This window comes from Hippopotamus amphibius, chromosome 9 (assembly GCF_030028045.1).
Source record: "Hippopotamus amphibius kiboko isolate mHipAmp2 chromosome 9, mHipAmp2.hap2, whole genome shotgun sequence".
NCBI classification, from domain to species: Eukaryota; Metazoa; Chordata; class Mammalia; order Artiodactyla; family Hippopotamidae; genus Hippopotamus; species Hippopotamus amphibius.
In genome coordinates, this window is record NC_080194.1 from 113,818,577 (window position 1) to 113,845,693 (window position 27,117).

The 27,117-nt window shown below is 57.3% G+C and overlaps 2 protein-coding genes across 3 annotated transcripts; one reads left to right on the plus strand and one right to left on the minus strand.

The window, feature by feature from the left end:
* Positions 1-40: 40 nt before the first annotated feature.
* On the plus strand, positions 41-15,591 carry ATP2A1 (ATPase sarcoplasmic/endoplasmic reticulum Ca2+ transporting 1). The gene is made up of 23 exons (XM_057749875.1): positions 41-333; positions 660-677; positions 1,054-1,136; positions 2,536-2,640; positions 3,352-3,490; positions 5,406-5,486; positions 6,385-6,470; positions 6,622-6,919; positions 7,111-7,277; positions 9,217-9,305; positions 9,614-9,716; positions 9,965-10,096; positions 11,376-11,498; positions 11,623-11,841; positions 12,499-12,834; positions 13,049-13,269; positions 13,371-13,573; positions 13,766-13,851; positions 13,939-14,072; positions 14,185-14,302; positions 14,436-14,553; positions 14,836-14,878; positions 15,291-15,591. The coding sequence occupies exons 1-22, from the start codon at positions 216-218 to the stop codon at positions 14,838-14,840; spliced, it is 2,982 nt and encodes a 993-aa protein (XP_057605858.1). The 5' UTR covers positions 41-215; the 3' UTR covers positions 14,841-14,878; positions 15,291-15,591.
* On the minus strand, positions 15,549-27,088 carry RABEP2 (rabaptin, RAB GTPase binding effector protein 2). Of its 2 annotated transcripts, XM_057749888.1 has the most exons (14): positions 26,369-27,085; positions 25,670-25,879; positions 23,471-23,628; positions 21,034-21,144; positions 20,600-20,947; positions 19,607-19,702; positions 19,418-19,516; positions 18,305-18,460; positions 17,310-17,487; positions 17,143-17,154; positions 16,995-17,050; positions 16,841-16,894; positions 16,632-16,748; positions 15,549-16,201 (listed from the first exon to the last, which is right to left on the minus strand). In XM_057749888.1, the coding sequence occupies exons 1-14, from the start codon at positions 26,427-26,429 to the stop codon at positions 16,100-16,102; spliced, it is 1,758 nt and encodes a 585-aa protein (XP_057605871.1). In that variant the 5' UTR covers positions 26,430-27,085; the 3' UTR covers positions 15,549-16,099. The 2 variants fall into 2 exon arrangements, with proteins under 2 accessions (XP_057605871.1, XP_057605872.1); XM_057749889.1 differs by lacking the exon at positions 16,632-16,748 and having other exon boundaries at positions 26,369-27,088.
* Between the last annotated feature and the right edge of the window lie 29 nt (positions 27,089-27,117).

Here is a 27,117-nt window from a genome sequence, read left to right on the forward strand (position 1 = left end):
AGGACCAGCTGGGGGCTGGGGGGGTGGCCGGCTGCTGCAAGTGGAACGGGGGTCAGAGCTTTGTGGAGGGAAGAATAACCTGGGGGGGGGGGGCAGGAGAGAAAAAGGAAGAAACCCAGGCAGGCAGGCAGGTGGACACACTGAGGAAAGCCTCTGACGCGTGAGAGCCCCCCAGAAGGAACACACGGCCCCCTGGCCCCCAGGAAGGGAGCACAATGGAGGCTGCACACTCCAAGACCACAGAAGAATGTTTGGCCTATTTTGGGGTGAGTGAAACTACGGGCCTTACCCCGGACCAAGTTAAGCGGCATCTGGAGAAATACGGCCACAATGGTAAGTGTCCCTTGGAAGAAAGGCTGGTAGTGCCCTTCTGCATCCCACCACACACACAGACAGACTCACACTCACACACACTGGAGCCTCTCCCTCCAGGGTATCTTAGGGAAGAGGCAGGACATGGTCCAATGACTGCAAGGGAGGGGAGGATACTGAGAAACCAGTATCCTGAGTTCTGGGAAGTTTTATGGGATAACCTTGGTGAATCTCAGATGCACTTTTGGTGGCCTGATTCTCTTACCTTAGCCACAAAGTCCTGGGTGTGGGTGGCATTAGACTGAACGCCAAATGAATGTGTCCTTTTCTTCTTTTTCCCTGGGTAGAGCTCCCTGCTGAGGAAGGTAAGTTACTGGAAGCCCTGAGCTCTCACAAATGACACCTCCTCCCCTCTGTGCCCCAATCCCTTCTCCCTGCCCTCTCCTTCCAACTCCTGGCGCAAATGTTCCTCCCCAAAGGTTTGAGTCTGGCTGGGGGCAGAAGTTGCCAGGCACTTTCTCCTTGAGGCATCCAGTCCTTGAACAACTGCCCACCACTTTGAGGAGCCTGTTTTTGGACTCCGGACCAGCTCCCTTAGCCCTTTTCTCAGTACCAAATGGCCTGCCCATCACCGCAGACCTTTCCTGCTCCAGGCTGGACCCCAGCCTGCACCTGGAGTCCCAGCCGTTTGTCCGTTAGACCTTAACCCTGGGGGCCCCCTCCCCTTGCCTCTTCCCCCAGGGAAGTCCCTGTGGGAGCTGGTGATAGAGCAGTTTGAAGACCTGCTGGTGCGGATCCTTCTCCTGGCCGCCTGCATTTCCTTTGTAAGTGTGGGAGGGCATCTGGGGGCTGCCTGGGGGTGTGGGTTGGGGGGATCTGGAGAGTCTGCTCGCGGGCAGCTCCGAATCATCGGCTCCTGTAGTCCAAGCACTCAGCATCCTTTTCTACAGACCAGCACTGAGGGAGGTGGGGTGACGCTGATGTGCGTACTCCTCTGTCCTCCCCCACACCCCGCAGGCAGGTTTTATTTTAAGCTTTAAGGGTGTTCTCAGCCAAAACACCGAAGTTAAGCCGCCCCCGGAGCTTCAAGGGCTCCGAGGGCTCGGGTTACCCGCGGAGCGCCGCGCTCCGCGGCTCAGAGGCGGCTGCTGTTCCCAGGCCACCGCTGCTCCCAGCATGCCCTGGGGGCGCACGCCCTGCTCCACCAATCCCAGGCCTCCCGGCGCCCCTGCCCCGCCCTCCTGACGCTGATTGGTCGAGGCAGAGACACCCTCCTAGAGGCGGGAAAGAGCTGCTCGTGCGAGGGTGACAACAAAGGCGCCCAAATGCCCAGACCCCTTCGCCTGTGTCTGGGCTTCACCTCCCCACTCCCCCGTCAGGGCTGGAATTCCCGGGATCCCGCTCCTCACCCACTTGGCCTGACCCCGCACTTACCCCTCACAGCCGCACGGCCGCCCACCCCCCCCCTCAAGGCCCTGCCGCCTCTCCTGCTCTGGAGCTCCCGTCCGCACCCACCATCCCAGCAGGCCAGCCTGCATTTTGGAGTTTCTTCCTTAACATCTTAGTCCTCCTGGAAGACAAGACTCTGGAGGCAAAACAGCCTCCCTGTCCCCTGGTCTCTTTAGTGGAGGCCCCGTGGGCCCCTGAGTACGAGCTGGCAGAACGTCACTTCTGCCTTCTCAGATTTGCTCCTTGACATTTGCCTGTAGCTGTTGCCTGGCAGTGGCAACAGCTGGGGTGGGGTGTGTACAGGAGGCCCCGTAACACTATCCCCTCCTCCTGCTCCCTCATGAAATCGGAGCTTCCCTGCCTCGGGCTGTGGGGGAGGGCCGCGGGTGGGCTGGGCGCCGGTGAGGACCACAGGGTTTTTCCTATTGAGTTTTGGCTCCCATGGGATGGATGTGGCTGTGGGGGTAGTTGGCCTGGGTGTCCCCTGAGCTTCATTTACAAGCCAACAACTTGGTCAGGGAAACCTGAAAGCATTCCCAGTTAATCCCCGAGCTGTGCATGTCTGTGCCCGCCTGTTCCCGCTGAATAACAGCGCTGGCCTGCTTGTGTGAGTTCCAGCCATGGAGTGTGTAGACGCTTCAAGGGATGTGGGGCTGCAGTGACCCCGTGATGCCCTGCCCCGTTTGCTCCTGCACATGTTCTCACCTCCAGTTCCTCTCCTTACCCACCTGAGGGGCTTTATTACCTGTGATTCTCCCTTCCCTTGTTCCCCAGGTGCTGGCCTGGTTTGAGGAAGGCGAAGAGACCATCACTGCCTTTGTTGAACCCTTTGTCATCCTCTTGATCCTCATTGCCAACGCCATCGTGGGGGTTTGGCAGGTTAGCTTTGACCCCGCCTCATTCCTTCGTATCCTGACACTGGACACGAGGCCAGCCTCCCTCCCTGTCTCCTCCTCCTCCTCCATCACTTCCCCTGGGCTTGCCTTGTTCTCTGGTCCTTTTGCTAGCAAACAGTTCAGAAAAGGGATAGAATGTTGGAAAGAGGCAGGAGACTGGTGTCCCCACTGTCACTTACTGATTGTACAAAGCTGGGCAGGTTCCTTCATCTCTCTGAGTCTCAGTTCCCTCATCGATAAAACAGGGCTTATAATCCTGTCCCCTAGAGTTGTGGTGAAATTTAACAAAACGTGAATGTGAAATGCCCAGCCCTGTGTCTGGCGTATAGGAGGATTTCAGTAAATGCTAGTTTCATATCCTTCTTTCTCTTACCTTATACCACCCACTGTGTTTCCTGTCCCCTGCTTTCTGATTTTCTTTAATTCTCCTTCCTTGTCTTCCCAAAACCCCTGCACTTGTTCTCAGCTGTGGGTGATGGTTTCCTCAACCGTCATGTGGGCTTTGTCTGCTCCCCTGGGCCTGGAGCCAGGACTGCATAACCTGCCTCCTTCTCTGTGATGCCCCTGCTCCCCCCAGGACTCTGGCCTCTGCTGCTCCGTCTCTACACCACCCCATCCTGCCTGACCAGTCCCCTCTCATCCCGCGACCTTCCTCCCTCTGCTGACCCTCCTCTCCTCAACCCTGTCCCCCCAGGAGCGGAATGCAGAGAATGCCATCGAGGCTCTGAAGGAATATGAACCCGAGATGGGGAAGGTCTACCGGGCTGAGCGCAAGGCAGTGCAAAGGATCAAGGCTCGGGACATTGTCCCCGGAGACATCGTGGAGGTGGCTGGTGAGTGATGGGGACAAGTGGTTCAGGATGGGTTCGAGGCCAAGAAGATGTGTATGTGGGGAGCGGGGGCTGGTCCACCCCTGATCCCGGTGTCCAGGAGGTAGCCAGGATGATGGAGTCTCTGCTTCTCCTTCCCAGACTCCTCAGGAGGTCACCCCAGGGCACTGTGGCCACAGCACCCCCTCTGCATCAGAGTCTCAGCAGGAACAGCCAGTCCTGAAGCTGCAGGCAGACCCCTGCTCCCCCTCCTCTCACCCAGCACTTGCAGCGACAGGTGGAACCCAGTCCCTGCCAATGGCCCTGTCTCCACCCCCCTCCTGAGGCCTGGCTTCCCTCTCCTTCCACCCACCCCCAAGCTTGATCAGCTTTAAATCTTGACCTCTCAGTGCCCTTGAGGCCTCTCAAAGGGGAAGGAGCGAGGGTAGAAGGGAGGAGGGGGGCCGGAGGCTCAAGCCCCCGACCATGTAAGGGAAACTCAGGCCCCAGCAGAGAGCACGGGACTGGGAGGAGGGGAGCTCAAGGAGGGCCCCGCCTCTCTGGTGAGGGACACTTAATGCCTGACCAGGGAGGGGTGGGGGCCAGGAGGCTAAGATTACTGGGATTCTGCCCCCTTCAGCGGTTTTTATATTTGCCCTGCTCAGGCCTTTCCATGTCTCCAGGCCCCTGGCATAGGGAGATGTGTCTTTCTAGGCCTACTTCCTTCCACCAGACACCCAAGTCACCACCCTGGGAAGCTGGGCGAGAGGGAAGGTGGGCGGGCTGAAGACCCCGGTGCCCCATCACTGGGCCGTCCTGCCACAGTGACAGTTTGGAGTCAGTGCCATGAATGTCTATAAATATCACTTCAGCTTGGGTGACTGGTGTCCCGCCCAACTCCATTGCTGACCTCCTCCCTCCTCCATCAGCTTCCTCTGGCCTTGGAGGAGGAACCTTGGGGACTGGGAAAGGAACGCAGTCAAACCCCATCCCCAGGACCATCCTTGGGACCAGGTGGGATGAGGCTGGGCGGTGGTTAGCTTCCTCAGAAGTCTCTAAGTCTGGTGGGGCATCCGCTGTGTCCCCAAGGCGGTTTCCTGTGCGGACCCCCTCCTTCTGTGCACATCCCTTGCCCACCCCCACCCCACCCCCTTTTTCTCAGCTCTCTGCTGTGTATGGATGGCTTCCCCTGCCCCCCACCCCCCAGTGCCTTGTTTCCTGCAGACTCCCCTTCTCTCCTACGCATCTCCCCAGCTCACTCGCCGCCGCCTTGGCTTCCTGCCTTCCTCAAATGCTCAGACCAGGGCCCCGGCAGGCTTCTGATGTGTGTCCCATCCCCTGCCGGGCCTGCGCTCTCTGCCTGCACCACTCCTCCCTCTCCTCCTGCGCCTTTCCTTCTCACACTTCCCTCTCCTGCTTCTCTCTCCACCTTTTGTCGGGGTTGACATTGATTTTCTCAGTTGCCGTATTTCCTCCTGGTTCTCTCTGCCTTCTCCGGCTGTTCCACTTGGTTCTCGTCTGTAAATATGTGTCTGTCTGACTCACCCTATTTTCTCCACTTCTTTACTCACCTGTCCCTCCTCACCTCTTCCCCTCGTGTTTCCCTCTCTGTTTTGCTGTCTCCCATCCTCAGTTTTAGTTTCTCGTTAGATGACGGGATTGTCGCCGACTTTCCCTGTGTCATTCAGGGTACATTTATTGAGCACATACTGTGTGCCTAGCCCTCCCCTCGCCAGCCTGGGAGGGAGAAAAACATTTGGGGTGGGGGGCATTGGCGTGAGTTTTACAGGGAGATGCTTGCTGGGGCCTTAGAAGCACAGCCCGGGTGACCTCCCTGAGACCTAAAGGATGAGGTGAGGTCATCAAAGACTGGGTTTTTCTTAGGAAGGAAGAAAACTTGCTTCTCAACAGACTCCCCTCTCCTCTCGTCTTTCCACAGTGGGGGACAAAGTCCCTGCAGACATCCGCATCCTCACCATCAAGTCCACCACCCTCCGGGTCGACCAGTCCATCCTGACAGGTGTGCAGGCTGGGGCAGGGGGGTGCATCATGGGGGCGCAGGGATGAGGATTTGATCAGGGAAGAGCTGTGTGGACAGACAGGGATGAACGGGGACCCCTAGCAGTAGGGCCCCCTCCTGGGCCTGTAGTGGCAGCAACATCGGCCCTGCTCAGCTCTGCGCGCTGCCTAAGCCTGGAACACGCAGGGTCACAGGAGACGGTGGGACATTCGTCCCCATTTCCAGATGGCCGTCAGCCCGTCCCTTCCACATGGACATACGGACACGCTCACCCATAGAACTATCCTGTCTCCTCAAAAGCCCCCAAGTGAGGAAGCAGAGATTCTAGGATAAGATGCAGGGTTCAGATACACTTAAAACCACAGCTGCTTCTGTTTCTGCCCCGGGAGAGGGAGGGTGGAGAGCCAGCGAGCATGCTCCATGCTCCAAGGAGGCAGATTGGACGGGCCCCGTGATGACTGGTGACTGCCTGAGCTCTTGTCATTCGGGTGAGGGAGGCAAGGTCCCAAGAGTGGGGGCCTCTCCCTCCCAGGAATGTGCTCTCCAGGTGACAGCGCACTTCCACATACATCAGCTTGTTTGACTTTCACCAAGACCTCGCGCTGAAGTGTACACATCATTGTCCCCATTTTACAGAAGAGCAAACTGAGGTTAAGTGATCCAAAGCCATGCTGCCTGTGAGTGGTCAGGCTGGGATTGGGGTCAAAGCCTTTTCACTCTAAGTGCAGTGGGTTTCCCATCTGCCTCCAGAGGCTTCTTCCAGAGTCCAGACTTCCTCCAGGATTGTTGTTTGGTCCTTACCAGGCCCCATCCCACCGAGCAGGGAGAGACTTGGGGGCGGGAAGTATGGGAGAAGGACATGATGTCCTCTGAAAACCCCTCTGCTCCTTCTCCACAGGCGAGTCTGTCTCTGTCATCAAGCACACAGAACCTGTCCCCGACCCCCGAGCTGTCAACCAGGATAAGAAGAACATGCTTTTCTCGGTGAGGCTTCCAGGGCCAGCTGTTGTGCGCTCAAGCCGGGGACCCTGGTCTGGGAGAGATGTGGTGGCATGGGCAGAGAGGAGGCCCACAGCTGGGGGGATGTGGCACGAGGGGCATCACCGGACTCCCTGCCTCTTCGTCCCCCTCCCAGGGCACCAACATTGCAGCCGGCAAGGCCATCGGCATCGTGGCCACAACTGGTGTGAGCACTGAGATTGGGAAGATCCGTGACCAAATGGCCGCCACAGAGCAAGACAAGACTCCTCTGCAGCAGAAGCTGGACGAGTTTGGGGAGCAGCTCTCCAAGGTCATCTCCCTCATCTGCGTGGCCGTGTGGCTCATCAACATCGGCCACTTCAATGACCCCGTCCATGGGGGCTCCTGGATCCGTGGTGCCATCTACTACTTTAAGATTGCCGTGGCCCTGGCCGTGGCTGCCATCCCAGAAGGTAGGGCAACCTCCCTTTCTCCTCCCATTGGCTCATCTCCTCTGCAAAGACCCTTCTTCCAAAGAAGGTCACATTTATGAGTTCTAGGGACTGGGACCCAATATCTTTGGGGGCCTCTCTTCGGCCTACCCCGCTAGGTCTCCCTCCTGCCCCCAGTGCCATTCCCTCACCCCTCCTCCTCCTTGCCACAGGTCTCCCTGCAGTTATCACCACCTGCCTGGCCTTGGGCACCCGCCGGATGGCAAAGAAGAACGCCATCGTGAGGAGCTTGCCCTCCGTGGAGACTCTGGGCTGCACCTCTGTCATCTGTTCCGACAAGACGGGCACCCTCACCACCAACCAGATGTCTGTCTGCAAGGTCAGGGAAGGGTGGCAATGCCCACTCAGATGGGAGGTGCAATGAGCCCTCCAAAGATGAGGTTACCCCTTCATCACGGGCAGCTTCTCATTTTGGCCTGAGAAAGCAATGCTCAGAGGGCACAGAGAGGGCTGTCCTGTCAGCTGTGAGAGGGAGCAGAGAAGCTCCCCTGTCCTGGGCAGGCAGCTCCCTGCAGCCTCCGTCCGTGTACCAGACGCGGCCCTGTGTTCTCTCTCATCCACGAGAGCAGCCCTGTCAGCAGAAGGTCCTGTTTACTCAGTTTTCCAGAGGAGGAAACTGAGGTTCTGGGCGATTCAGTGCACAGCCAATAAGGAGCAGAATTGAGTTTCACACCCAAGTCTGTCTGGCCCTAGAGCGCCTGCCTGTGCACCAGACTGTGCTGCAGAGTGGCCATCCGTGATGGGGCTGGGGGAGCTGGGCCGCACGCGTCCCAAACAGCATTTCCTAAACCAGGGCCCTCGATCTTTTCTGTGCCTTGGACCCTTTGGCAGTCTGGACCTCTACATTTAATATTTTCAAAGTATAAAATAAAACACACAGGATTCTGTTTTTAAAATACAGCAGATTGGGAATTCCCTGGTGGTCCAGTGGTTAGGACTTGGTGCTTTCACTGCCACGAGCCTGGGTTCCATCCCTGGTCAGGGAACTAAGATCCCGCAAGCTGAGCAGTGTGGCCAAAAAAAGAAATAAAATACATTGGATTACAGAGGAAACCAATGACTGAAATACAACAATCAAAATATTTTCAAAACGGATCTGTGATTTGGTAACACAGCGCCTTCTTTATTAACGTATTTAGTAGCAAGTCCAGCAGTGGGTCTCATAATTGCCTTCACACTGAAGGAGTGATGGGCGTAAATGCTATTTTCAGAGCCCTGCAACAATGCAACGTGACAGGAGAGCATTTGTGATTCTATTGGTGGCCAAGTCACAGGTTTTGCGAGTATAATATGGTCCATTGCCCAACATTCATAATTAGAAGGAAATGCTAAATGTCAGAGAGAAAATACAACATGTAATTTTTGTCTTGCCATCAAAGTTCACAGATGCTTTGGTCCGGGGGGTCATCCATGGACCCCAGGCAAAGAACCCCTGCCCCAAAACAGAGTTCTCTGGAGTAGCATGTTCATGAAATAGAAATTGCTCTCCTAGGAATCAGGGGCTGTGTGGTCAGCCTAGGCCGAGAAAGGCTGTATCACGTGCCTGTTGGCATTTGAAAGCCTCGGAGAAGGCTGACGGAGAGAGGGTGGATTGTACTCTGTTTAACCCAGAGTTTCCTAGGCTTACCTGGCCACAGAGCCATTTTGTCTTGGAACCTGTCTGAAGCCCCATCCCTTCCTCGTGTGCTCTGGCTCAGGGTGGGCTGCTCCCCTCTGCACTGCGTGATCCACATCCCTCCAAAGCATAGGCTTCAAAGCCAGACCACTGGGCTCCTGTCACGTTTCATAAAAATGAATTCATTGCCCACATGTGAAAAGTCAAGAGATTTCACAGGAAAATAACCTGAATTTCTAGTTCTTCCTGCAAAACTGGAAGATCTGGCCACAAGAGGCTGGAGCTAGAGGTGGGCCACGTGCTGACAGGTGGACTGGTCGCCATGGTCCCCACCACACCTTGTGATGCACGTCTTATTTTACTAACTGATCTGGAGGAACCTCCAGCATAACTTGCAGTAACTTTTGTTTTAAGGCCACAAACATAGAACATCAGGAATGATTTGCAAGGGGGTGGTGGCTCAGGGGAGGATGCAGGGAGGAAAAGGGAAGGACGAGTAGGGGGATGATGGTGGGAAGTGGGGTGCATCTGTGTGGGTGGCCGGGCAGAGGGATGCTCGGGGTACGGGCCTCCCCTGGGTTGCAGACTGCCTGCGGGGACAGGGAGAGTTACACATCTGTATTCACATCCTTCTCCTCTGCAGATGTTCATCATCGACAAGGTGGAGGGGGACATCTGCCTTCTGAACGAGTTCTCTATCACTGGCTCCACTTATGCTCCAGAGGGAGAGGTGTAAGTCCCCCCAGAGTTGTCTTCCCAGTTCTTCGTGCCCCTCCCCAACACACACACACACACACACACACACACACACACACACACACACACACACACACACACACACACACACCCCTCCTCTCTCCCTGGGGCCTCCCTCTAGTTTTGTCTTCCTGTTTCTCTCTTCCCTGACCTCATTCTCTCTCCCACCTGATCTCCAAGTTGGTTGCCGTCTCCTCGCTGCTTTCCCCGTGCTCTCTCTGCATCTCATCCCCTATCTTCTCTACCTGTCTCTTTCCCTTCCTTCCTCCCCACCCGGCCGCCAGCTTGAAGAATGATAAGCCAGTCCGGACAGGGCAGTATGATGGGCTGGTGGAACTGGCCACCATTTGTGCCCTCTGCAATGACTCCTCCTTGGACTTCAATGAGGTAACCTCTCCGCTCCTGAAGCAGCCCCTCCTTCCCCCTCCAGCTGGCTCAGAGTCCAGGCCTCCTCGACAGGCCACACGGAAAGGGTCAGGGGCAGGGGGTCCCTTGTACCAAGCCCTCTCCTGGGGGTAGAGGGAAGAGAGTGGCTTACTCCGTTCCTGTTCTTGGTGGAAGGTGGGCATGATAGAGGGGAGCAAGGGGCCGGGAGCCCAGGGCACCTACTTCCTCTTCCTCCTTTGCCCTCTCAGGCCAAAGGTGTTTATGAGAAGGTGGGCGAGGCCACCGAGACGGCACTCACCACCCTAGTGGAGAAGATGAATGTATTCAGCACTGAAGTGAGAAACCTCTCAAAGGTGGAGAGGGCCAACGCCTGCAACTCGGTGAGTCTGGGCGCTCCCTCCCACGGTCCTTCTCCATCCCACGCTGTACAGGCCAGGACCTAAGGAACCTCAGGAGACAGGCGCCCCTCACCCGGGGCAGGCTGGGCAGGGCCTTGTGCCCCATGCCAGGACCCAGCCGGTACAGGCAGACGGTCTCTCCACAGCTTTCCTTGGAAAGGCTGACTTGGGGTAGGACCCACTAGCCGTGCACTCACACTGCTCTTTCTGGTGCCCGGCTGCAGCATCCCTGGATGAACTTAAGATCACTTTTCCTGTCCTAGTTGAGAGGGATGGAGCTGGACACAGAAACCACAAGTGCCCATTCTGGAACAGCCCCAATTTCCACTATTACCCATTATCTCTAGAAACACGCTTGTTTTTATCAGATCTCAAGACCTGACTTAGAATTTGGGAAATAGGATTACTGCATATGCCTCCTGTGTCCAGATGAACAAGCCCAAATCTATGACTACCGCTCTAAGTTCTTGCTATTTATATTTACTGAATGTCTTTACTGAATTCCTCTGGGTGTCATATTATATTCCCCACACTGCTCATTCTGTTTTTATTTTATTTTATTTTATTTTATTTTTGGATAGGCAAGATGCTCATTGCTGCTTTATTTAATATGACAATATAGTGAAGACAACCTAAATATCTATCAATAAAGGATTCATTTTAAAAATTTACAAATGATAATATAAACATCAACATATTTTTAATTTTATTTATTGTTTTTATTTTTGTCTTGTGGAGAAACATCCCGAGTGCACTTGGCACCTTCACTTTTATGGAGGGTGTAGTACTGCGGGCCCGGCACCAGCTCTCCATCGTCTAGCAACACACGTGTGCAGATGCACACATGTGATTGTATTTACGTTTAAATTATTAAGCAAAAGTAAAAACTCAGTTCTTCCCACATTTCCCGGGCTCAGTGGCCATTGTTCAGTTGCACCACATTGGACCATCCAGATTACTAAACATTCCCATCATCACGGAAGGTGCTATCGGACAGTGCCACACTACACTGTCCTGTTTCTATTCTGCTTTAAACTGGACACAGTAAGACAGTGGCAGCACTAGCCTTGGAATTCTCTCCATTTCTGCTGTAGGTAGCAGACTTAGCTTTATTTCAGTCTCAGCTTGGGGTCTGCTCTGACCTCCAGATCCTTTTTGACTGTATTTTAAAGGATCTGGGACTCTTCCTTTTTAGCACAGAATCATTTTTCCCCCACCTGTCTCATGTCTGGCCTCTCCCTCCCTGTCTCCTCCCTCCCAGGTGATCCGCCAGCTAATGAAGAAGGAATTCACCCTGGAGTTCTCCCGGGACAGAAAGTCCATGTCTGTCTATTGCTCTCCAGCAAAATCCCGGGCTGCTGTGGGCAACAAGATGTTTGTCAAGGTCAGGAATCTGAGTGTGCTTCGGCCCCTCTTCTTCCTGATCCTGAGCCCCTCTCTTTTCCCTGCCCCCTGTCACTGTGCACCGGAAAGAACAGTAGTCTCTGAATACCATTCTGTTCTCCTAGGGTGCCCCTGAGGGGGTCATCGAACGCTGTAACTACGTGCGAGTCGGCACCACCCGGGTGCCCATGTCAGGGCCGGTGAAAGAGAGGATTCTGTCAGTGATCAAGGAATGGGGCACTGGCCGGGACACCCTGCGCTGCCTGGCCCTGGCCACCCGGGACACCCCCCCAAAGCGAGAGGACATGGTCCTGGATGACTCTACCAGGTTCATAGAATATGAGGTGAGCAGACGGAAGTCTCCCATTGTCCCAGAGTCACCCGCCTCACCCCTTCCGCTGCTCTTGTCACTTCCTACTTCATCACGGGACCTAGAATCATAGGACGTTAGAGTTTGAAAGAACTTTAGGAAACATCCAGTCCAGGGCTACTTGGTGTGTGGTCTGTGGCTCCATCTGAGATGAGAGGAGGCGCTTGCTCCAGCACAGAAGCCAGCCAGGCCGCCAAGCACACTCGGGTTCAGCTGACGTATTTCCACAGCAAGGTTTTCTTCGGAGGTGCATCAACCTGCATCCTGGCACCAGCATCTCGTAGTGGACCTACTCTCTGAATAGCACCAAAGTCCCCTCCACTTTATAGAGGGAAGAGCGTGGCCTGGCAGGTAACACGGATTTGCTCAAAGTTGCAGAGCAAGTGAGCAGCCCCGTTGCACGCAGAAACCGCCTCTCTCACTTCCAGCTTGAGTTCTTTCTGTGAAAGACACGATCTGCCACCTATGACGGGCCTGGCACTGCCAGGCCTGCAGGCACACAGGTGAACGTTTCCCGTCCCTGAGCTGCGAGGCCCCACTGAGGTTTGAACATCAGGCCCAGGGACAGCTCTCCCCGCAGGTCCGCCCAAGCTCCCCCCTGATGCTGTTGCTCTCTGCTCTGTCTCTCCAGACGGACCTGACATTCGTTGGCGTGGTGGGCATGCTGGACCCACCCCGCAAGGAGGTCATGGGGTCTATCCAGCTGTGCGGAGATGCTGGCATCCGAGTGATCATGATTACCGGGGACAACAAGGGCACAGCCATTGCCATCTGCCGACGAATTGGCATCTTTGGGGAGAACGAGGATGTGGCCGACCGCGCCTACACGGGCCGGGAGTTCGATGACCTGCCCCTGACGGAGCAGCGGGAGGCCTGCAGACGCGCCTGCTGCTTCGCCCGCGTGGAGCCCTCCCACAAGTCGAAGATCGTGGAGTATCTGCAGTCCTTCGATGAGATCACGGCGATGGTGAGAAGACGGGGGCACGTGTGGGTCTGGCACGGGGCGGTGTGCTTGGCGTCTGTTGAGATGACCGTCTTCAGGAGTTTCGGACCCAGGGAGGACAGGGCTGAGCGGGGCCCCCGGTGAGATGCACAGAGGGGAGGGATTCAGGCCCTAATGGACGCGTCTCAAGGAGGGTACGAGGAAGGGGCCGGCTCCCACCTTCTCTCTCTCCGCGCAGACAGGTGACGGCGTCAATGACGCCCCTGCCCTGAAGAAGGCGGAGATCGGCATCGCCATGGGGTCCGGCACTGCCGTGGCCAAGACGGCCTCTGAGATGGTGCTGGCCGACGACAACTTCTCCACCATCGTGGCGGCCGTGGAGGAGGGCCGCGCCATCTACAACAACATGAAGCAGTTCATCCGCTACCTCATCTCCTCCAACGTGGGCGAGGTGGTCTGGTGAGCAGCCGGGAAGGGCACCCAGGAGGAACCCGGGGCTGGTGGGGGTTGACCACGGGCCTGGGAGGCAGGACAGACGTGTGACTGCCTCCTCCTGGCAGCATCTTCCTGACAGCCGCCCTGGGGCTGCCTGAGGCCCTGATCCCTGTGCAGTTGCTGTGGGTGAACCTGGTGACCGACGGGCTCCCGGCCACAGCCCTGGGCTTCAACCCCCCAGACCTGGACATCATGGACCGGCCCCCCCGGAGCCCCAAGGAGCCCCTCATCAGTGGCTGGCTCTTCTTCCGCTACATGGCAATTGGGGGTGAGCAGGTTGGGATCCCACACTCCTTCCCAGCCCTCGGGACTGAGGCCCTCTCTGGGACATAAGCTTCCCCACAGCAGCCACCCTGGTGGGCCCTCTTCCTCCAACAGCCGTTCATGGCTATGAGAGCTTCTCGACTCCTCCCGTCTCCTCAGCCCTGGTCCCCCAACTCCCGTCTCCTCTCCACCACAGCCTACGTGGGTGCAGCCACCGTGGGAGCAGCGGCCTGGTGGTTCATGTATGCCGAGGACGGGCCTCACGTCACCTACAGCCAGCTGGTAGGGCAGGACGGAAGAGGCGAGGGGAGCAGGAGGGTGGCGTGGAGGCTTCTGTGGGACCCCAGCTTCTCCCCTCTCCCCCTGCAGACTCACTTCATGAAGTGCGCGGAGCACAACCTCGACTTTGAGGGGGTGGATTGTGAGGTCTTCGAGGCCCCTGAGCCCATGACCATGGCCTTGTCTGTGCTGGTTACCATCGAGATGTGCAATGCTCTCAACAGGTGGGGCCCGCACACCCTCCCCCTGCCGCCGTCTGGAGGCCACCCTCCCCGTGCTCACCACGTCTCTCTCCCTGGGCCTCCCCACCGGCTCCCCCCGGCCACGCCCGTGCAGCCTGTCTGAGAACCAGTCCCTCGTGCGGATGCCGCCCTGGGTGAACATATGGCTCGTGGGCTCCATCGGCCTCTCCATGTCCCTCCACTTCCTCATCCTCTACGTGGACCCTCTGCCGGTGAGCCACGTTCCCACCTGGCCCCCACCCACAGGGGGCCTCAGAGGCCTGCCAGCGGGAGGAGGCTGGGGTCAGGCTGGCGCAGGGGTGGCTCCTCCCGTTCCTTCTCACCCCCCTTCCCGCCTCCTCCCAGATGATCTTCAAGCTGCAGGCCCTGGACCTGGCCCATTGGCTCATGGTCCTCAAGATCTCATTACCAGTCATCGGGCTCGACGAAATCCTCAAGTTCGTTGCTCGGAACTACCTGGAGGGTGAGAGCCTGCCCTCCCCGCCTGGCGCCCTGTCAGCCCCTGGGCCCGGGCACAGCCCCTCCCTCCGCGCTGCGAAGGCGCCTGCCCCCTTTCCTTTTCAAGTAGGTGAGTTCCTGCCCCCAGGGGCGCATCTGGCCCTTCCCCCATTCCTGGCTCCACGGAGCCCCCCCGGATGCAGACACGGTCTCCTTGGTGCCCCCTCAACCTCCTCAGCCCTCTTGGCCCCCTGCGCCCGCCTCCCTCCCTCGATAACGGCGGTCTCTCTGTCCTCTCTGGCCACAGGATAACCCGTTCCCCTCCTCCATCTCTTTGAACCGTGTCACAGGTATCACGCCCCCTTCTTGCCCTCGCCCCAGCTGCTGTGCCCCCCGCCTGCCCCCTCTCCCCCTCAGGTGGCACCGAGGTCACGTGCCCTTGCAGCTCCACCTGGAGCCGCTGCCGCCGCTGCCACCTCTGCCGCGCTTCCAAGCGGGGATGGGCTGCCGCCCTGACTCTGCGGGGCCAGCGGGGCCCGCCCCCGGGCACCCCTGTCTGCTGGGCTGCGCTGCGTCGCGCTGGCTGGGCGCTGAGCTGTCTGCCGCTGGGGCTGCAGTGGCTGGGAGGAGTGGGGGCTGGGGACACAGGTGAGCGGGGGGTGGCTGGGGGCCCCTCCAGGTAAGTGTGCTGGGGGACAGGGACAGGGAGCTAGGAGGTGTCCCACCCTGCCACTGGTCTCATCCTTCCCTGTTTCCTTCCAGATCCAGAAGATGAAAGAAGGAAGTAACCAGTCCCTTTGCCCTCCCTCCCCAACCCTGATAGAGATGCATCTTCAGCCAGAGCTGTAGCACAGCTCCACCCCCACATCCCTCACTCCCCCCCGACCCCCGACGTTCTTGTTTATAAACACAGTGTCCCCGTCACGTCTCCTCCCCCCTCAGCAACCCATCCTCCCTTCTGCCCTTGTAAAACCTCCCCTCCCTGACCCCGTGGGGCTTGCAGGGACAAGGCGACCGATGGAGCTGAGCTGCTTATTTATTGAAAATAAATGACAGAAAAATCTGGCCTTGTCTCCGAGCACATCTTGGGGCCTGGTCCAGGCCCCTGGGGACAAGCATTTTAGTGTCATGCAGTCCAGGAAGCAGCCGCCTGTCCCAGGGCGTGTGTGGAGGGACCGGGGACACGACCCAAGGCTCCCAGCCGCCACTCACAGCGCAGCTGGGGCTCGAGGAAGGGGTGGGGAGGTAACAGGCACGGCTGTTAGTCTGGTTGGGGTTTGGGGCAGGAGGGTTGGAACCCTGGAGGCAGCATGGCAGCCAGAAAGCCGCAGGGCTAAGCCTGCCCCTTCGGTTCCCAGAGGGGGTTGGGACCCTCACCCAACTGTCATCTTTGGAAGCAGAAGGCCCAGCCTCCCCGGGAGGAGGCACTGGAGGGACAGAGCAGCGGTAGCCCCCGTCACCGCAACCCCAGGCTTGGGGCAGGTGAAGACTCCATCCTGAGACTCCCAAAGCCTCACGGTTCAGGAGTGGAGAAAGGCAGTCTCCCCCATGGGTGGGCGGGTACTGGCCCCTCAGGTGTCCTTGATGTCCCTGACGTCCCTGAGGGGCGCCTCGTCCATGATGCTTCGCACTTGCTCCAGACTCTCTGCCTGGCGGACGCGTTCCAGGCGCACCTGCGGGGGCCGGCGCGGGAGGCAGAGGGCCCTTGGTGGGAAAATGCAGCCTCCACCCACTGGCCAGGCTCCCAAGGGGCAAGGGCTCAGGATCAGTGTACCCTGGGGCTCCACCTCCAACCAACAGTGAAACTGGGTTTCCGGGAAGAAAGGGTCCTAAGAGAGCAGCCTGAGGAAGGGTGGGTACAGGCAGGGGGCACTGACGTGATGAGCACGTAGCATGTCCTCAAGCCTGGCCCTGGGCCAAGGGCTCTGAGGGACCGATGAAGATGGATGCGTGAGATCGTCAATGTTTTTGAGCAATAGCTCAGAGGAAAGGACCATACCAGCCCCAGAGGAGGAAGAGGACTCCTCTAACTGGGGGGCTGTCCTTGCAAGACCTAGGACAAGGCACCTGGGGTCATGCCAGTGGGGAGGGGACACGCCCTACCTGCAGGGCCTGGGACAGTCGTACGAAATCCCTCTGCACCTGCTCACTGGTCTCCAGCTCAGCCTGCAGCCGGAGCACTTTTGCTCTCTGTTCTGAGAGGAGGTCTGTGAGCTGGGCCTAGGGGCACAGGACATAGAGCTGGGGCCCTGGGCTGAAGAAACAGGATGTCTGGATGGGGTAACCCCTTCAATACCGCCCCTGATCCTGACCTCTTCTGTGCGGCCCGAGCCTGGTGGCTGCCTCAGGACTTCCTGCTGCCTGGCCTGAGGGAGACAAAAAGGGCAGCAGGGGCCGGTGAGGGTCTCCTCCACGCTCCCACCCTCCCCCACACCCCGGCCTGGCCCGTCCCGGGTCCTGCCTCACCTTGCTCTGCTCCTGCTGGACCCGCTCCATCTCCATCCTCAGGCTGCACAGGGAGGCTGGGAAGTCAGGCAGGGCCAAGACGTCAGGCCCACAGCCTCTCTCCTTCCCCGCCCCGCCTGGCCGGGGACAGCCTCCAGCCCATACTCACCCTCTAACACCTCTGTGCAGAAAGGAAAGAGAGAGCGGTCAAGGCTTATCATTCTCTCACTGTGTCCTCTCTCCCCTCGCGCTGCCCAGTCGTCCCCAACCCTGTGGGGGCGGGGAGTCAGCCTCCCGGGGAGCGAGGATGGGGTGGCCGGCCTCCGCCTCCCTCACCTGTCTCCTCCCGCTGCACCCTCAGCTGCCCCTCCAGGCTGGCCCTCGCCGCCGTCTCCTCTTCCAGCGCCTCCCGCAGGGTCACAATCTCAATCCGCAGCCGCTCGGCCTTGTGCTCCTGGGCCTGCTGCTGGGCCCGCGCCTCCTGCTGCGTGCGGCGCACCAGCTGCTGCAGCTCCTGGAAGGATGCAAGTCACTGGCTGGGTGCGGGGCCGGGGGCAGAGGCCTTGGGGGCCACCGGCTGGAGGCGGACTGTGAGGAGGGGAAAGGAAGGGAGGAAGGAAGAAAACATAGACAGGGGAAACCACCCAGACACCCATCACGCGGAGAGCGCACAAATACCCTGGGCTGGCAGCGGACCTCTTCCCGCAGCAACACCCCGGCGTGCCGAGCGCAAGTCCCAGATGACCCAGAGCAAGATTCTGAGCCCTTGTAATGCTCAAAAACAGCTAAACGTAGCGCTCCACGGTTTAGGCAGACGTGTAGACGTAATAAAAATGATGCCAAAGAAGGGCAAGGGAGAGAGAAAGCTCAGGATGGCAGAAACAGAGCCGAGGCACATGGGGCGGGGCAGGGAGGCACACGTAAGGCGATGTCATTCGCAGTTCTCAAGGTGGGCAGGGGTTCCGGCTGATGTTCATAGTTTTAATAAATTCAACCAGCAGAGGCCACGTACAGATCAACGATGACAGCTTGTTATGAACCAAACACTACAATGAATTCAATTCTGTGGCTCTCGTGTCACTTAAAAATAACACGCTAAAGTACCGCTTCCTTTGCGTCAAGCGCTCTGTTAATGCGTTTGCTCTCTGTGCCGACACTGGGAGGGGGTGTGGTCCCATTTTGCAGAGGAGGAACCCGAGTCTTAGAAAAGTCGAGTGAGCTGGCCACGGTGATGCAGCGAACACACGGCAGCCTGGGTCCGTCCCCGAGTCCCGCGGCCCCAGGCCAATGCTCTGCTGCGCGTGGAGAGGAAGGGCCTGCACCCCGCTTACCGGCAGCGCGCTGGGCAGCGACTCCTCCTGGCCCTCATCCTGCTCCAGGCCCCGGGGGGCGGAAGATGGCGGCTGCTCAGCCCGGAGCCCTTGGTTTTCCTCAGTCAGTCGCTTTACCTCATGGCTCAGGCACTTGTGGGAGGTGGCCAGCTCTGCCTGGGGACGGACAGTTAGGATGAGGTGATGAGGGGACAGGGGGTCTCCAGTCTCCTGTGAGGCCAAAGCTTGAGCGCTCCTCCCAGACACTGGAAGGAGAGCCAGGAAGCCCACGCCCTCCTTCTTGGCTGAGAAAGGAAGAAACACCCTTTAATAAGCGTCTTTGGCTCCCAAGGCTCTTTTCTTTTTTTTTGGCCGCACCACGCGGCTTGTGGGATCTTAGTTCCCCACCAGGGATCGGACCCAGGGCCCCTGCAGTGGAAGCGTGGAGTCTTAACCACTGGACTGCCAGGGAAGTCCCCCAAGCTCTTTCTATACCCTCCTTGATGACTTGGAGGTCACACTGTGGCAGCCACAGGCCACACTGGGTATTTTATTTGGTCCTTACAGGTGTTTTTGAACCTTAAACAAGTGCAACTTTAAAAACTGGGAGATTACACAAGAATATCCAGATCTCTGGCTTCTCTTGACAAGTGAAACCACCGGGCAGCATCGAGCCTGCACTCCTACGTGCCACGGCCAGCGGAGTCGAGGGGCACGAGCCCACTTCACAGGGTCTCAGTTTGCCCTGCTGCTAGATCCTGCCTCACACCTGGTCCAGTTCAATCATCTGCTTCTCCCGTCTCATCTTGGGAAGTATCCGATTTTGCAATCCCTGCTTTTAATCCTCACAACTCTGCACACTTAGGACCCATTATCTCAATTTCAAGGCGGCAAGGCGGAGGCTCTGGGCTTGTGGGATTAGCTTGAGATCACAGAACGAGTGCCTGGTGGGCTCTGTCTGAATACAGTACTGGGTGCCCTTGAAACCCTTTTACCCACCTGGCACCAACTTCAGGGCAAAGCCAGAGCGGCTGGTGGGGGTGGGGGGGTGGGGTGGGCAGGACAGGTGCCTCAACCTTCCACGGGGCCCCCTCAGCCAACTCCCGTCCCACTCCTCTCCCGCCCGCCCCTTACCATCTGCAGCTGAACCCGCTCCTGGGCCTGGCTCACGGTCCCTTGCAGCGTCCGCAGCAGCTGCTCCGAGTTCTGGACCTGGGCCAGGAGCACCTGCATCTGCGGGTGGAAGCGGGGTGAGGGTGAGGCTGGGCCAGGAGCAGGCAGGGAGCGGGGGCCCTGCGCGGCTGCAGCAGAGGCTGAACCCACCTGCTTGGCGCAATCCTCGTTGCTCTGTCTCAGGCCCTCTTGCAGTTCGTCCCGCTCCCGGCTGATGCTCTCCAGGTCCTTCTGCAGCTGCCGCCCCTGCCACAGACCCCGGCCTCAGCCTTGACCGCCAAGGGGAGGCCTTGCCTCCTCACGCTGCCTCTCCCGCCCTGCCTCCCGCGCCTCGGTGGGCGGCGCCACCATCTGCCCAGTCGTTCAAGCCAGAAGCCCAGAAATGGATGCTGCCTCTTCTCTGTCCTCCGCTCCCCAGGTCCGACCCACCAGCAAGCCCTGCTCGGAGGCCTCCCAAGTGGATTCCAAATCCACCCACTTCTCTCCACCTCTGCCACCACTTCCTGGTCCCAGTCGCTACCTTCGCCCTCCCAACAGGTCACCCTGATCCTCCTGTTGCCCCTCCCCCAACTGCAGTCCATTCCCACCCAGTGGCCCCAGAGACCTGGTAAAAGCCTAAAGCAGAGCAGGCTCTCCCCGCCTTAAACCCAGACTTCCCGCAGCTCCTCATCTAAAATGCAGACGCCTCGGCCGGCCCAAGGCTGAGGCCGACCTCCTGTGACCCCTGGCTGCCTTTCTGACCTCATCGTTCTTCCCCTTCTCGGCAGCCTTCCTGCTCCTCAGACACACCATGGTCTGTCTGTCCTCTGGGCCTTGGAACCTGCAGTTCCTCTGGTTCCTGATCATCAAAAAGCACCTCTTTTTCTAGCCGGGATGGTCTCCTGTACTGCCAGTCTCTCCCCCATGAGCCTACTGAGTTTTGTTCTGGGCGTCTTCACCCTGTGACACTGTCTTCCTCATGTGCCCAAGTGCATGTGTGGGCCTGGCTCCCTCACTAGAGGAAGCTCCAAGAGGGCGGGAGTGTTCTTCACTGCGGGACCCCCAGCTCTAGCTCAGGGCCTGGACATAGTAGGTGCTCAGTAAGTACTTGAAGGGAGCGATGGATGTGTGCGTGTCGGCAGCCCACCCGGCCGCTCCACTCACCTCCATCTGCAGCTGCTCCCACTGGTTGTCTGGGACGAGCTGGTAACCAGGAGGGGGCAGGTAGATGCCCTCAGGGACCAGGGTGCCTGTGGACACCAGAGAGGCTGTCTCCTCCTGCTCGGGGCTCAGGGCCTGGCGGCTGCGGGGCAGGGAGGCACTACCGCTGGCCCCACCGCCGAGGGAGAAGGAGGAGATGGAGGCGCTGTCGTCACAGTTGTGGGCGAAGGCCTCGGCTGCCGGGCCGCCATCTCCACTCAGCTCCTCGAGAGGCTCCAGTGGCGGAGATGGGTCCCGGGATAGGAGCAATTCCGTGGAGCCGTGCAGAGAAGGGGGATGCCGGGGACGTCTCTAGGGAGAGGGGGCAGGGAAGAGGCTGGGAGGCCAGGGTCCTGCGGCGCCCCTTCCTCCCTCAGCACCCCCGGCCACCCCCTCACCTGGATCTCTTGGATCAGCTCCTCTGCCCTCAGCAGCTTCGCCTTCAGCTCCTCAATCTCCTGCTCCATGGGCAGCACGATCTCCCGCAGCTTCTCTGAGTCCTCGTGGGCCTAAGGAAGGGAGATTGGGCGGTGACAGTCCCCTCTCCTGACTGCAGGACCCTCAGGACTGTTCAGAGCTTTCCCTCCAAGCATATCAGCTCTTCTAATCCTCCCAAGAAGGCGCTGTTCAGCCCCATTTTAGAGAGAGGAACACAGAGGCTCTGAGAGCTTACATGACTTGCCCCAGGTCACATGGTACAGAGCCAAAGTTACAACTACCTTCCAGCTGCCCACTTGTAGAGTGACATAGTTTTCTTCCCCAACATCATGTGTCCTTTTTTATCATAGAACCTCACATTTTCAGTTGGGCTCATGACCTAAATTCTAGAATACCATCTACATTTCTCAGCTTCCCTATAACTAAGCATGGCCGTATGACTAAGTTCCAGCTATGAGATGCAGGCAGATGTGTCAGGTGCAACTTCCAGGACAACTCCTCAAAGGGAGAAGGTGTGCTTTTCTTTACTCCTCCTCGTCCTTCTTGCTGGCTGGAATGTGGAGGTGATGGCTGGTGTTCAAGCAGTCATCTTGGACCATGAGGCAGTAAGCTATGTGTGGCAAAACAGCAACATAGGAGGAGCCTGAATTCCTAATGACTCGTTGAGCTGCCACATCAGTCCTGGAATATCTACCTCTGGACTCTAAGAAAAATAAACTTCTATCTTTTGTTTGTTGGGTTTTTTTGGCCGCACAGCACGGCTTGCGGGATCTTAGTTCCCCAACCCAGGCCCGTGGCAGTGAAAGTGCCGAGTCCAAACCACTGGACAGCCAGGGAATTCCCAACTTCTATCTTTTTTAAGCCACTACTGATTTGGATTTTCAAACTTTGTCCTAACCAAAATATCTTCCCACACTCCCATCACCACCATATCGCTGACCACTTCTTTTTGGTCTCTTTTCAGGTTTGGGATCCTGTTGAACTTGCAGAGCCAACAGCCTCTGGATACCTCCACTTGGATGTTGCACAGGCTCCTCTGTCCTAGTACAGCCAAATCTAAATCAACTTATGGTGCCATTTCTCCTTCCATAAGCTCCAGGTTGGCGAGAATGACCTGCTATCTATCCAGCTGTACAAGGCAGAAATCTGCCAGGCATTCATCCTCTTCCAATTCATGCCATTTCTACCTCCTGAATCACACAAAAACCCGTCTCAGACAAGTTCAGTTTAACCTCCAAATCTCTTACGTGCACAGTGGCAACAGGTAGGGTAAGCCTATGTGGTCCAAACAAAATACCTCTGATCGCATCTGAAGCCCTGAAGTACATGCTCTTCAGGTGCCCACGTAGTGGATGGATGATGGCTGGACGCAGGGCCTGGACTAGAACTTCCTGACGCTGGGCCTGTGGCTCCTTCCGCCGTACCAGGTGGCTTTAATTTAGCAGAGCCCTCTCCTTCCCCACCCAGTGCAGCTGCTCCCTGAGGAACACTCTGGATGCAAGTAAGTAGCAGCCTCTGCTGGCAAACTGTGGGTTGGGAGCCTTCCTTTCTCGGGCTCCTGTTTTGATCTTTGTCCTTCTAACCAGGTGATTTACTCCATCTCCCTGAGCCTCAGTTTCCTCACACATAATGTGAGGTTAAGTACCTCCCTCACAGGGCAGCTGTGAGGATCAAATGAGCGAAGATGTGAACTTGCTCTGAAAGATGTTTGGTAAAATGTGCTTCCCACAATTGTTCATGACAAGAATAAAAGAGGCGATGTACCACAGAGATGAGAACAGAGCTTTAGAACTGGACTGTCTAGATCTTTAAAATCCCAGATCTGCTCCTTTTTATATGCATCACCTGGGGAGAATTACTAAACTTCTCTGAGCCTCACCTTACTCATCTGTTAAATGGATCTAATGCACCTGTCTTTCAGGGGAAAGACTGGGGAGACTGAGTCTGTCAAGCAGGTATCACCATGCCTAGTGCATGAGAGGTATCCTTAAATGTTAGCTCCCTCCTCCCTACATGTCTTAATTTTGTTCTGTTTGGGGTTTTTTTTTTTTTGGCCACGCTGCATGGCATGCGGGATCTTAGCTCCCCGACCAGGGTTACACCTGTGCCCCCTGCAGTGGAAGCACGTAATCCTTAACCACTGGACTGCCAGGGAAGTCCCAACTTTTCTTAATTTTGGAGGTAAATGTACCTGGCCATCCCACTAGCAAGTGGCAAGCCAGGACCGTGCTGAGTACAGGGCCAGTATGTGCTATACCTAGAATTATTCCTGGGTGCCTTGCTACCAGTGATGTGGCAGTGGGACACCGACAATCCCTCTGCCCCACGGTCACCTTTGGCGGCCTCAACATCTTTCCAAGTCCCCGGGGGTGAGGGGTAAGCTATCCCAACCCCAACCTTTTCCATCTGCTTCTCCAAGGAGTCCAGGGGATGAGCCCGGGACAGCAGCTGCTTTAGGTGCCCCAGTTCCCGCTCCTTCTCCTCACAGTCCTGCTGCTGCTGCTGCCGCTCCTGCTTCAGAGACGTGATCTGGGCTTCATAGCTGCTGATGGAGTCTGGCGGGGCAGGAAGAGGCAGAGGAGAGGGAGGGTCAGTGCAATGGCCCTACCGGCTGCGAGCACGAGACTCTCTGTCACTGCCGCCGGCTGCAAGGCAATTTACCACAGCCAGTGACGACAGTGAGCTTTGTGGGCTGGTCCCGGGCAACCAGTTAGCCTCTCTGCATGATGTCCTCGGCTAATGATTATTCCACTGACTTGTTACAGGATCAAATGACACGATATCTGGAAGGGGTTCAGCCCTCTTCCTGGTACATAATAAATGCTAACAATAGGCTATCTTCCGCTATTAATACACACCAATAACAATCAACATTAGATTATTAGATAAGAGTCACAAATATTCACTCTGTACCAGACTCGGAGCTGGGCTCTGGAAATAGAGAAATTAATCAAACACAAACCCTGACACCATGAGCCCACAGTCCAATGAGGACACAGCCGTGGAATGAATTACGAAGCAGTGTGAGAAGAGCTTGTGAGAGGACCACTTCTGGGCTTGCAAATCCCAGAGGAAGGAGTCCCTCATGCTGCCTGCCTGGCCAGGAGAAATACCAGCAAGTGATGAAGGAGGGAAAGGACACATTAATTAAGTAACAGGAGCAAAGGCTCACAGGTGGGAAAGTGGATGGTGTGGCTGGGGCATGGTAGGCACACTGGAAAAACGAGTGAAGATGCAGGAGGAGATGCTGGGAAGGGTGGAGAGGGTGGCCTTGAATGGTTGCCAAGGCCTTGAATGTCACGCCAAGGAGTTTGGGATTTATCCTACTGGTCAGTGTGAGGTAAAGGGATGTTGAGTAGAACATGGTCATTTTTCATTTGCATAACTATCTACTTTAACATATACTAACATTAGAAGTAAAGGTTCTGTTGCCAGACTGCCTGGGTTCAAATCTTCTCCTTTCTATGACCTTAGGCAAGTTATCTAACCTCTCTGGGCCTCAGAGCTTCCTCTGTAAAATGGAGAGGAATAATAGTTCCTAACTCGTAGAAATTGTTATGAAGATTAAATACTCATAAAGCATTTAGTTCAGTGCCTGGCACTCAATAAATGTTAGTTATTATTACTATTATTATTATTTAGGACACAGTTTCTTATAGGGACAGGAAGTTCCCTTTAAAATAAATGTACGTAAGTTTTTTTAAAAGTGCATCTGTTTAAAGAACAAATATTAAGTAGATATCAGGATAAGTCAAACAAGGAGACAATTACATTGCACAGACGTTATCTGGAAGCCTGAAATGTGGGAAATGTGGCCTCAGAGAAGTCTGGAGCCAGGAGCAGGTGTTAGAAAGGGAAATGACATGGTGGGATGGGACCTGTAGGAAGTTTACCCTGGAAGTCAATGTCAAGGCCAGATTATAGAGGGAGGCTTGTAAGAAGGCTCGGACAACAGTCCTGGGGAGTTGAGGAGAGCTTTGCTACGGCAGTGGCAGTGGAAGCAGAGGGGTGGGACACGACTGGAAGCTATTGCAGAGGCTCTGGCCTCTGATAAGAGGAGAAAGGTGAAAGAGGAAAAGAGGCTGGGGGATCTGGGGCAAGGGGAGCTGATGCATCCCAAGTACAGAGGCTGTGAGGGAGGGAAGTCAGTGCCTGTGTGTGTGGGATAGGGGAGATGGTGTGAGGATGTAGGGGTGCTCAGGGAAGAAAAGAAACCAGATGATGAGACTTACAGAGACTAGGCCCAGGGCTGAGTCTGAAGGCCAGAGGCTGAAACGAGTTCTCAGGGAACTGAGAAGATGCTCACTTTCAGGGTTGATTAGTCATCCGTGAGGGACAAGAAATGACATGGAGCCAGGGAACAGGTAGCAGCTCGGAGCTAAACTGAGCTGGAACTGACAGAGCTGCTGCTAACCCAGGCCGTGCCTCTGTGCAACTTAGAAAAGGGTGTGTCCTCCTCTGAACCCCTGGGCCTCCCCGGTGCTAGGCAGCCCTGCTAACCTACCCCACAGGTGTAAGTTATGCCCCCTGACCCCTTTCTTGTCATGCACTCCCCCTTATGGGGCTGAGGGAGTCTGGGAGAAGTGTCTGCCTCACCTTTCAGGATGGCCTGCAGCGAGGCCACCTCCTCTTGGCACTGCCGCTGTACTGCAGCCACAGCCTCGGCCTTCGTGCTCTCGCTCACCTCGGCCACAGCCTTCATGGTTTCCATTTCTGCCAGGGCTCCTGCCAGCTCTGCCCGAAGCCGTTCAAGTTCCCCTGACTCGGCCTCAACTTTTGCCCCCTCCGGGGGCTGGGAGTCCAGCGCTGTGGAGGGCAGGGATCAGCCTCTTTTCTCATCACTCTCGGATTCCCAATATTCCCAGGGCATCAGAAACTCAAGTTCTGCCACTTGGTACCGCAGCCAAGGTCCCAGCACCTTTACCTAGCCCCGCCCCGCTCACCTGGCCCCGCCCCTTCCCCGCCTCCTCACCTAGTTCTGCCTCATGTTGCCTAGAGTCCCGCCTCTTCCTCCCTCGGTTCACCCAATCCCCTCTTTCCTCCGACACGACCCCTCCCTTCCAGTGGCCCCGCCCCTCGCCACCTGGCTCCTCCCCTCCCACACTTGGCCCCACCTCTAACCTGCCACTGGCCCTCCCCCTTGAATCGCTAGACCACGCCCCCCGCCTTTTTCCCGGAGGTGTGGTCCCGCCCCTTTCTCCAGGCTCCCCCCACCACCCCCCACCCACCGACGCTGAGCTCGGCCCCGCCTCCGGCCTCGCGGCCCCTCGCGTGCATGGACGCGTCCTCACGTACCGGCCCCCGGTTGCCGCCGCCGGCCATCCTCGCCCGCGGCCGCCGGCGCAGCTGCCGCCATCGCCTCAACACAAACGGCGGGTTCCCGCACTCCCTGGTGACGGCGCTCACCGCTTCCGGGTCCTCTCGGCTGTTTCCGGATCCGCTCGGCTGTTTCCGGATCGGCCCTAGGCTCGAGGCTGAGGCCGGAGTTGGGGAGGGGTGGCCGAGCCTCGGCCGAAGGTTTCCGAGTGGACGCCCGGCCGCGGCCCCGGGTCCCGCCCCTCCCCGCCCCGCCCCGCCTTCTTTCTTGGGCAGTGGTGTTCCAGAAGGACGCCAGCCCTTCAAACCCCGAAGTAGTTCTTTCATCAAAGGCCTTCAGGCGTCTCCGCGTGACCTTGGAAGCTCTGCTCAAATTACACTTCCTCCGGGAGGCCAGCTGGTGACCTCAGCCTAAGGAGGGCGAAGCTCTCGCGGGCTCTCCTAAGCCCTGGAGCTGACTCCTGTGATCGGTCCCTGGCCGTCCTTCTGCCGGAGCTTGGCTCACGTTACAGCGAATTGTGGTCCAGCGTCCCTCAGGGGAGGGCTGCTGAGTCGTCCTCACTTCTCTGGGCGCGTGGGACCCCGCGTAGTCAGTCGTAGAAGTCAGAAACTTCCATGTCCCCACCCCCACTTTGATATTCAGCCAGTCATCGCTTCCTACTAATCCTTCCTCCCCCTCCCAGTGCCTCTCAAATCCCTCCTTTCCTCTGTCGGCCACTGCCCTAGGT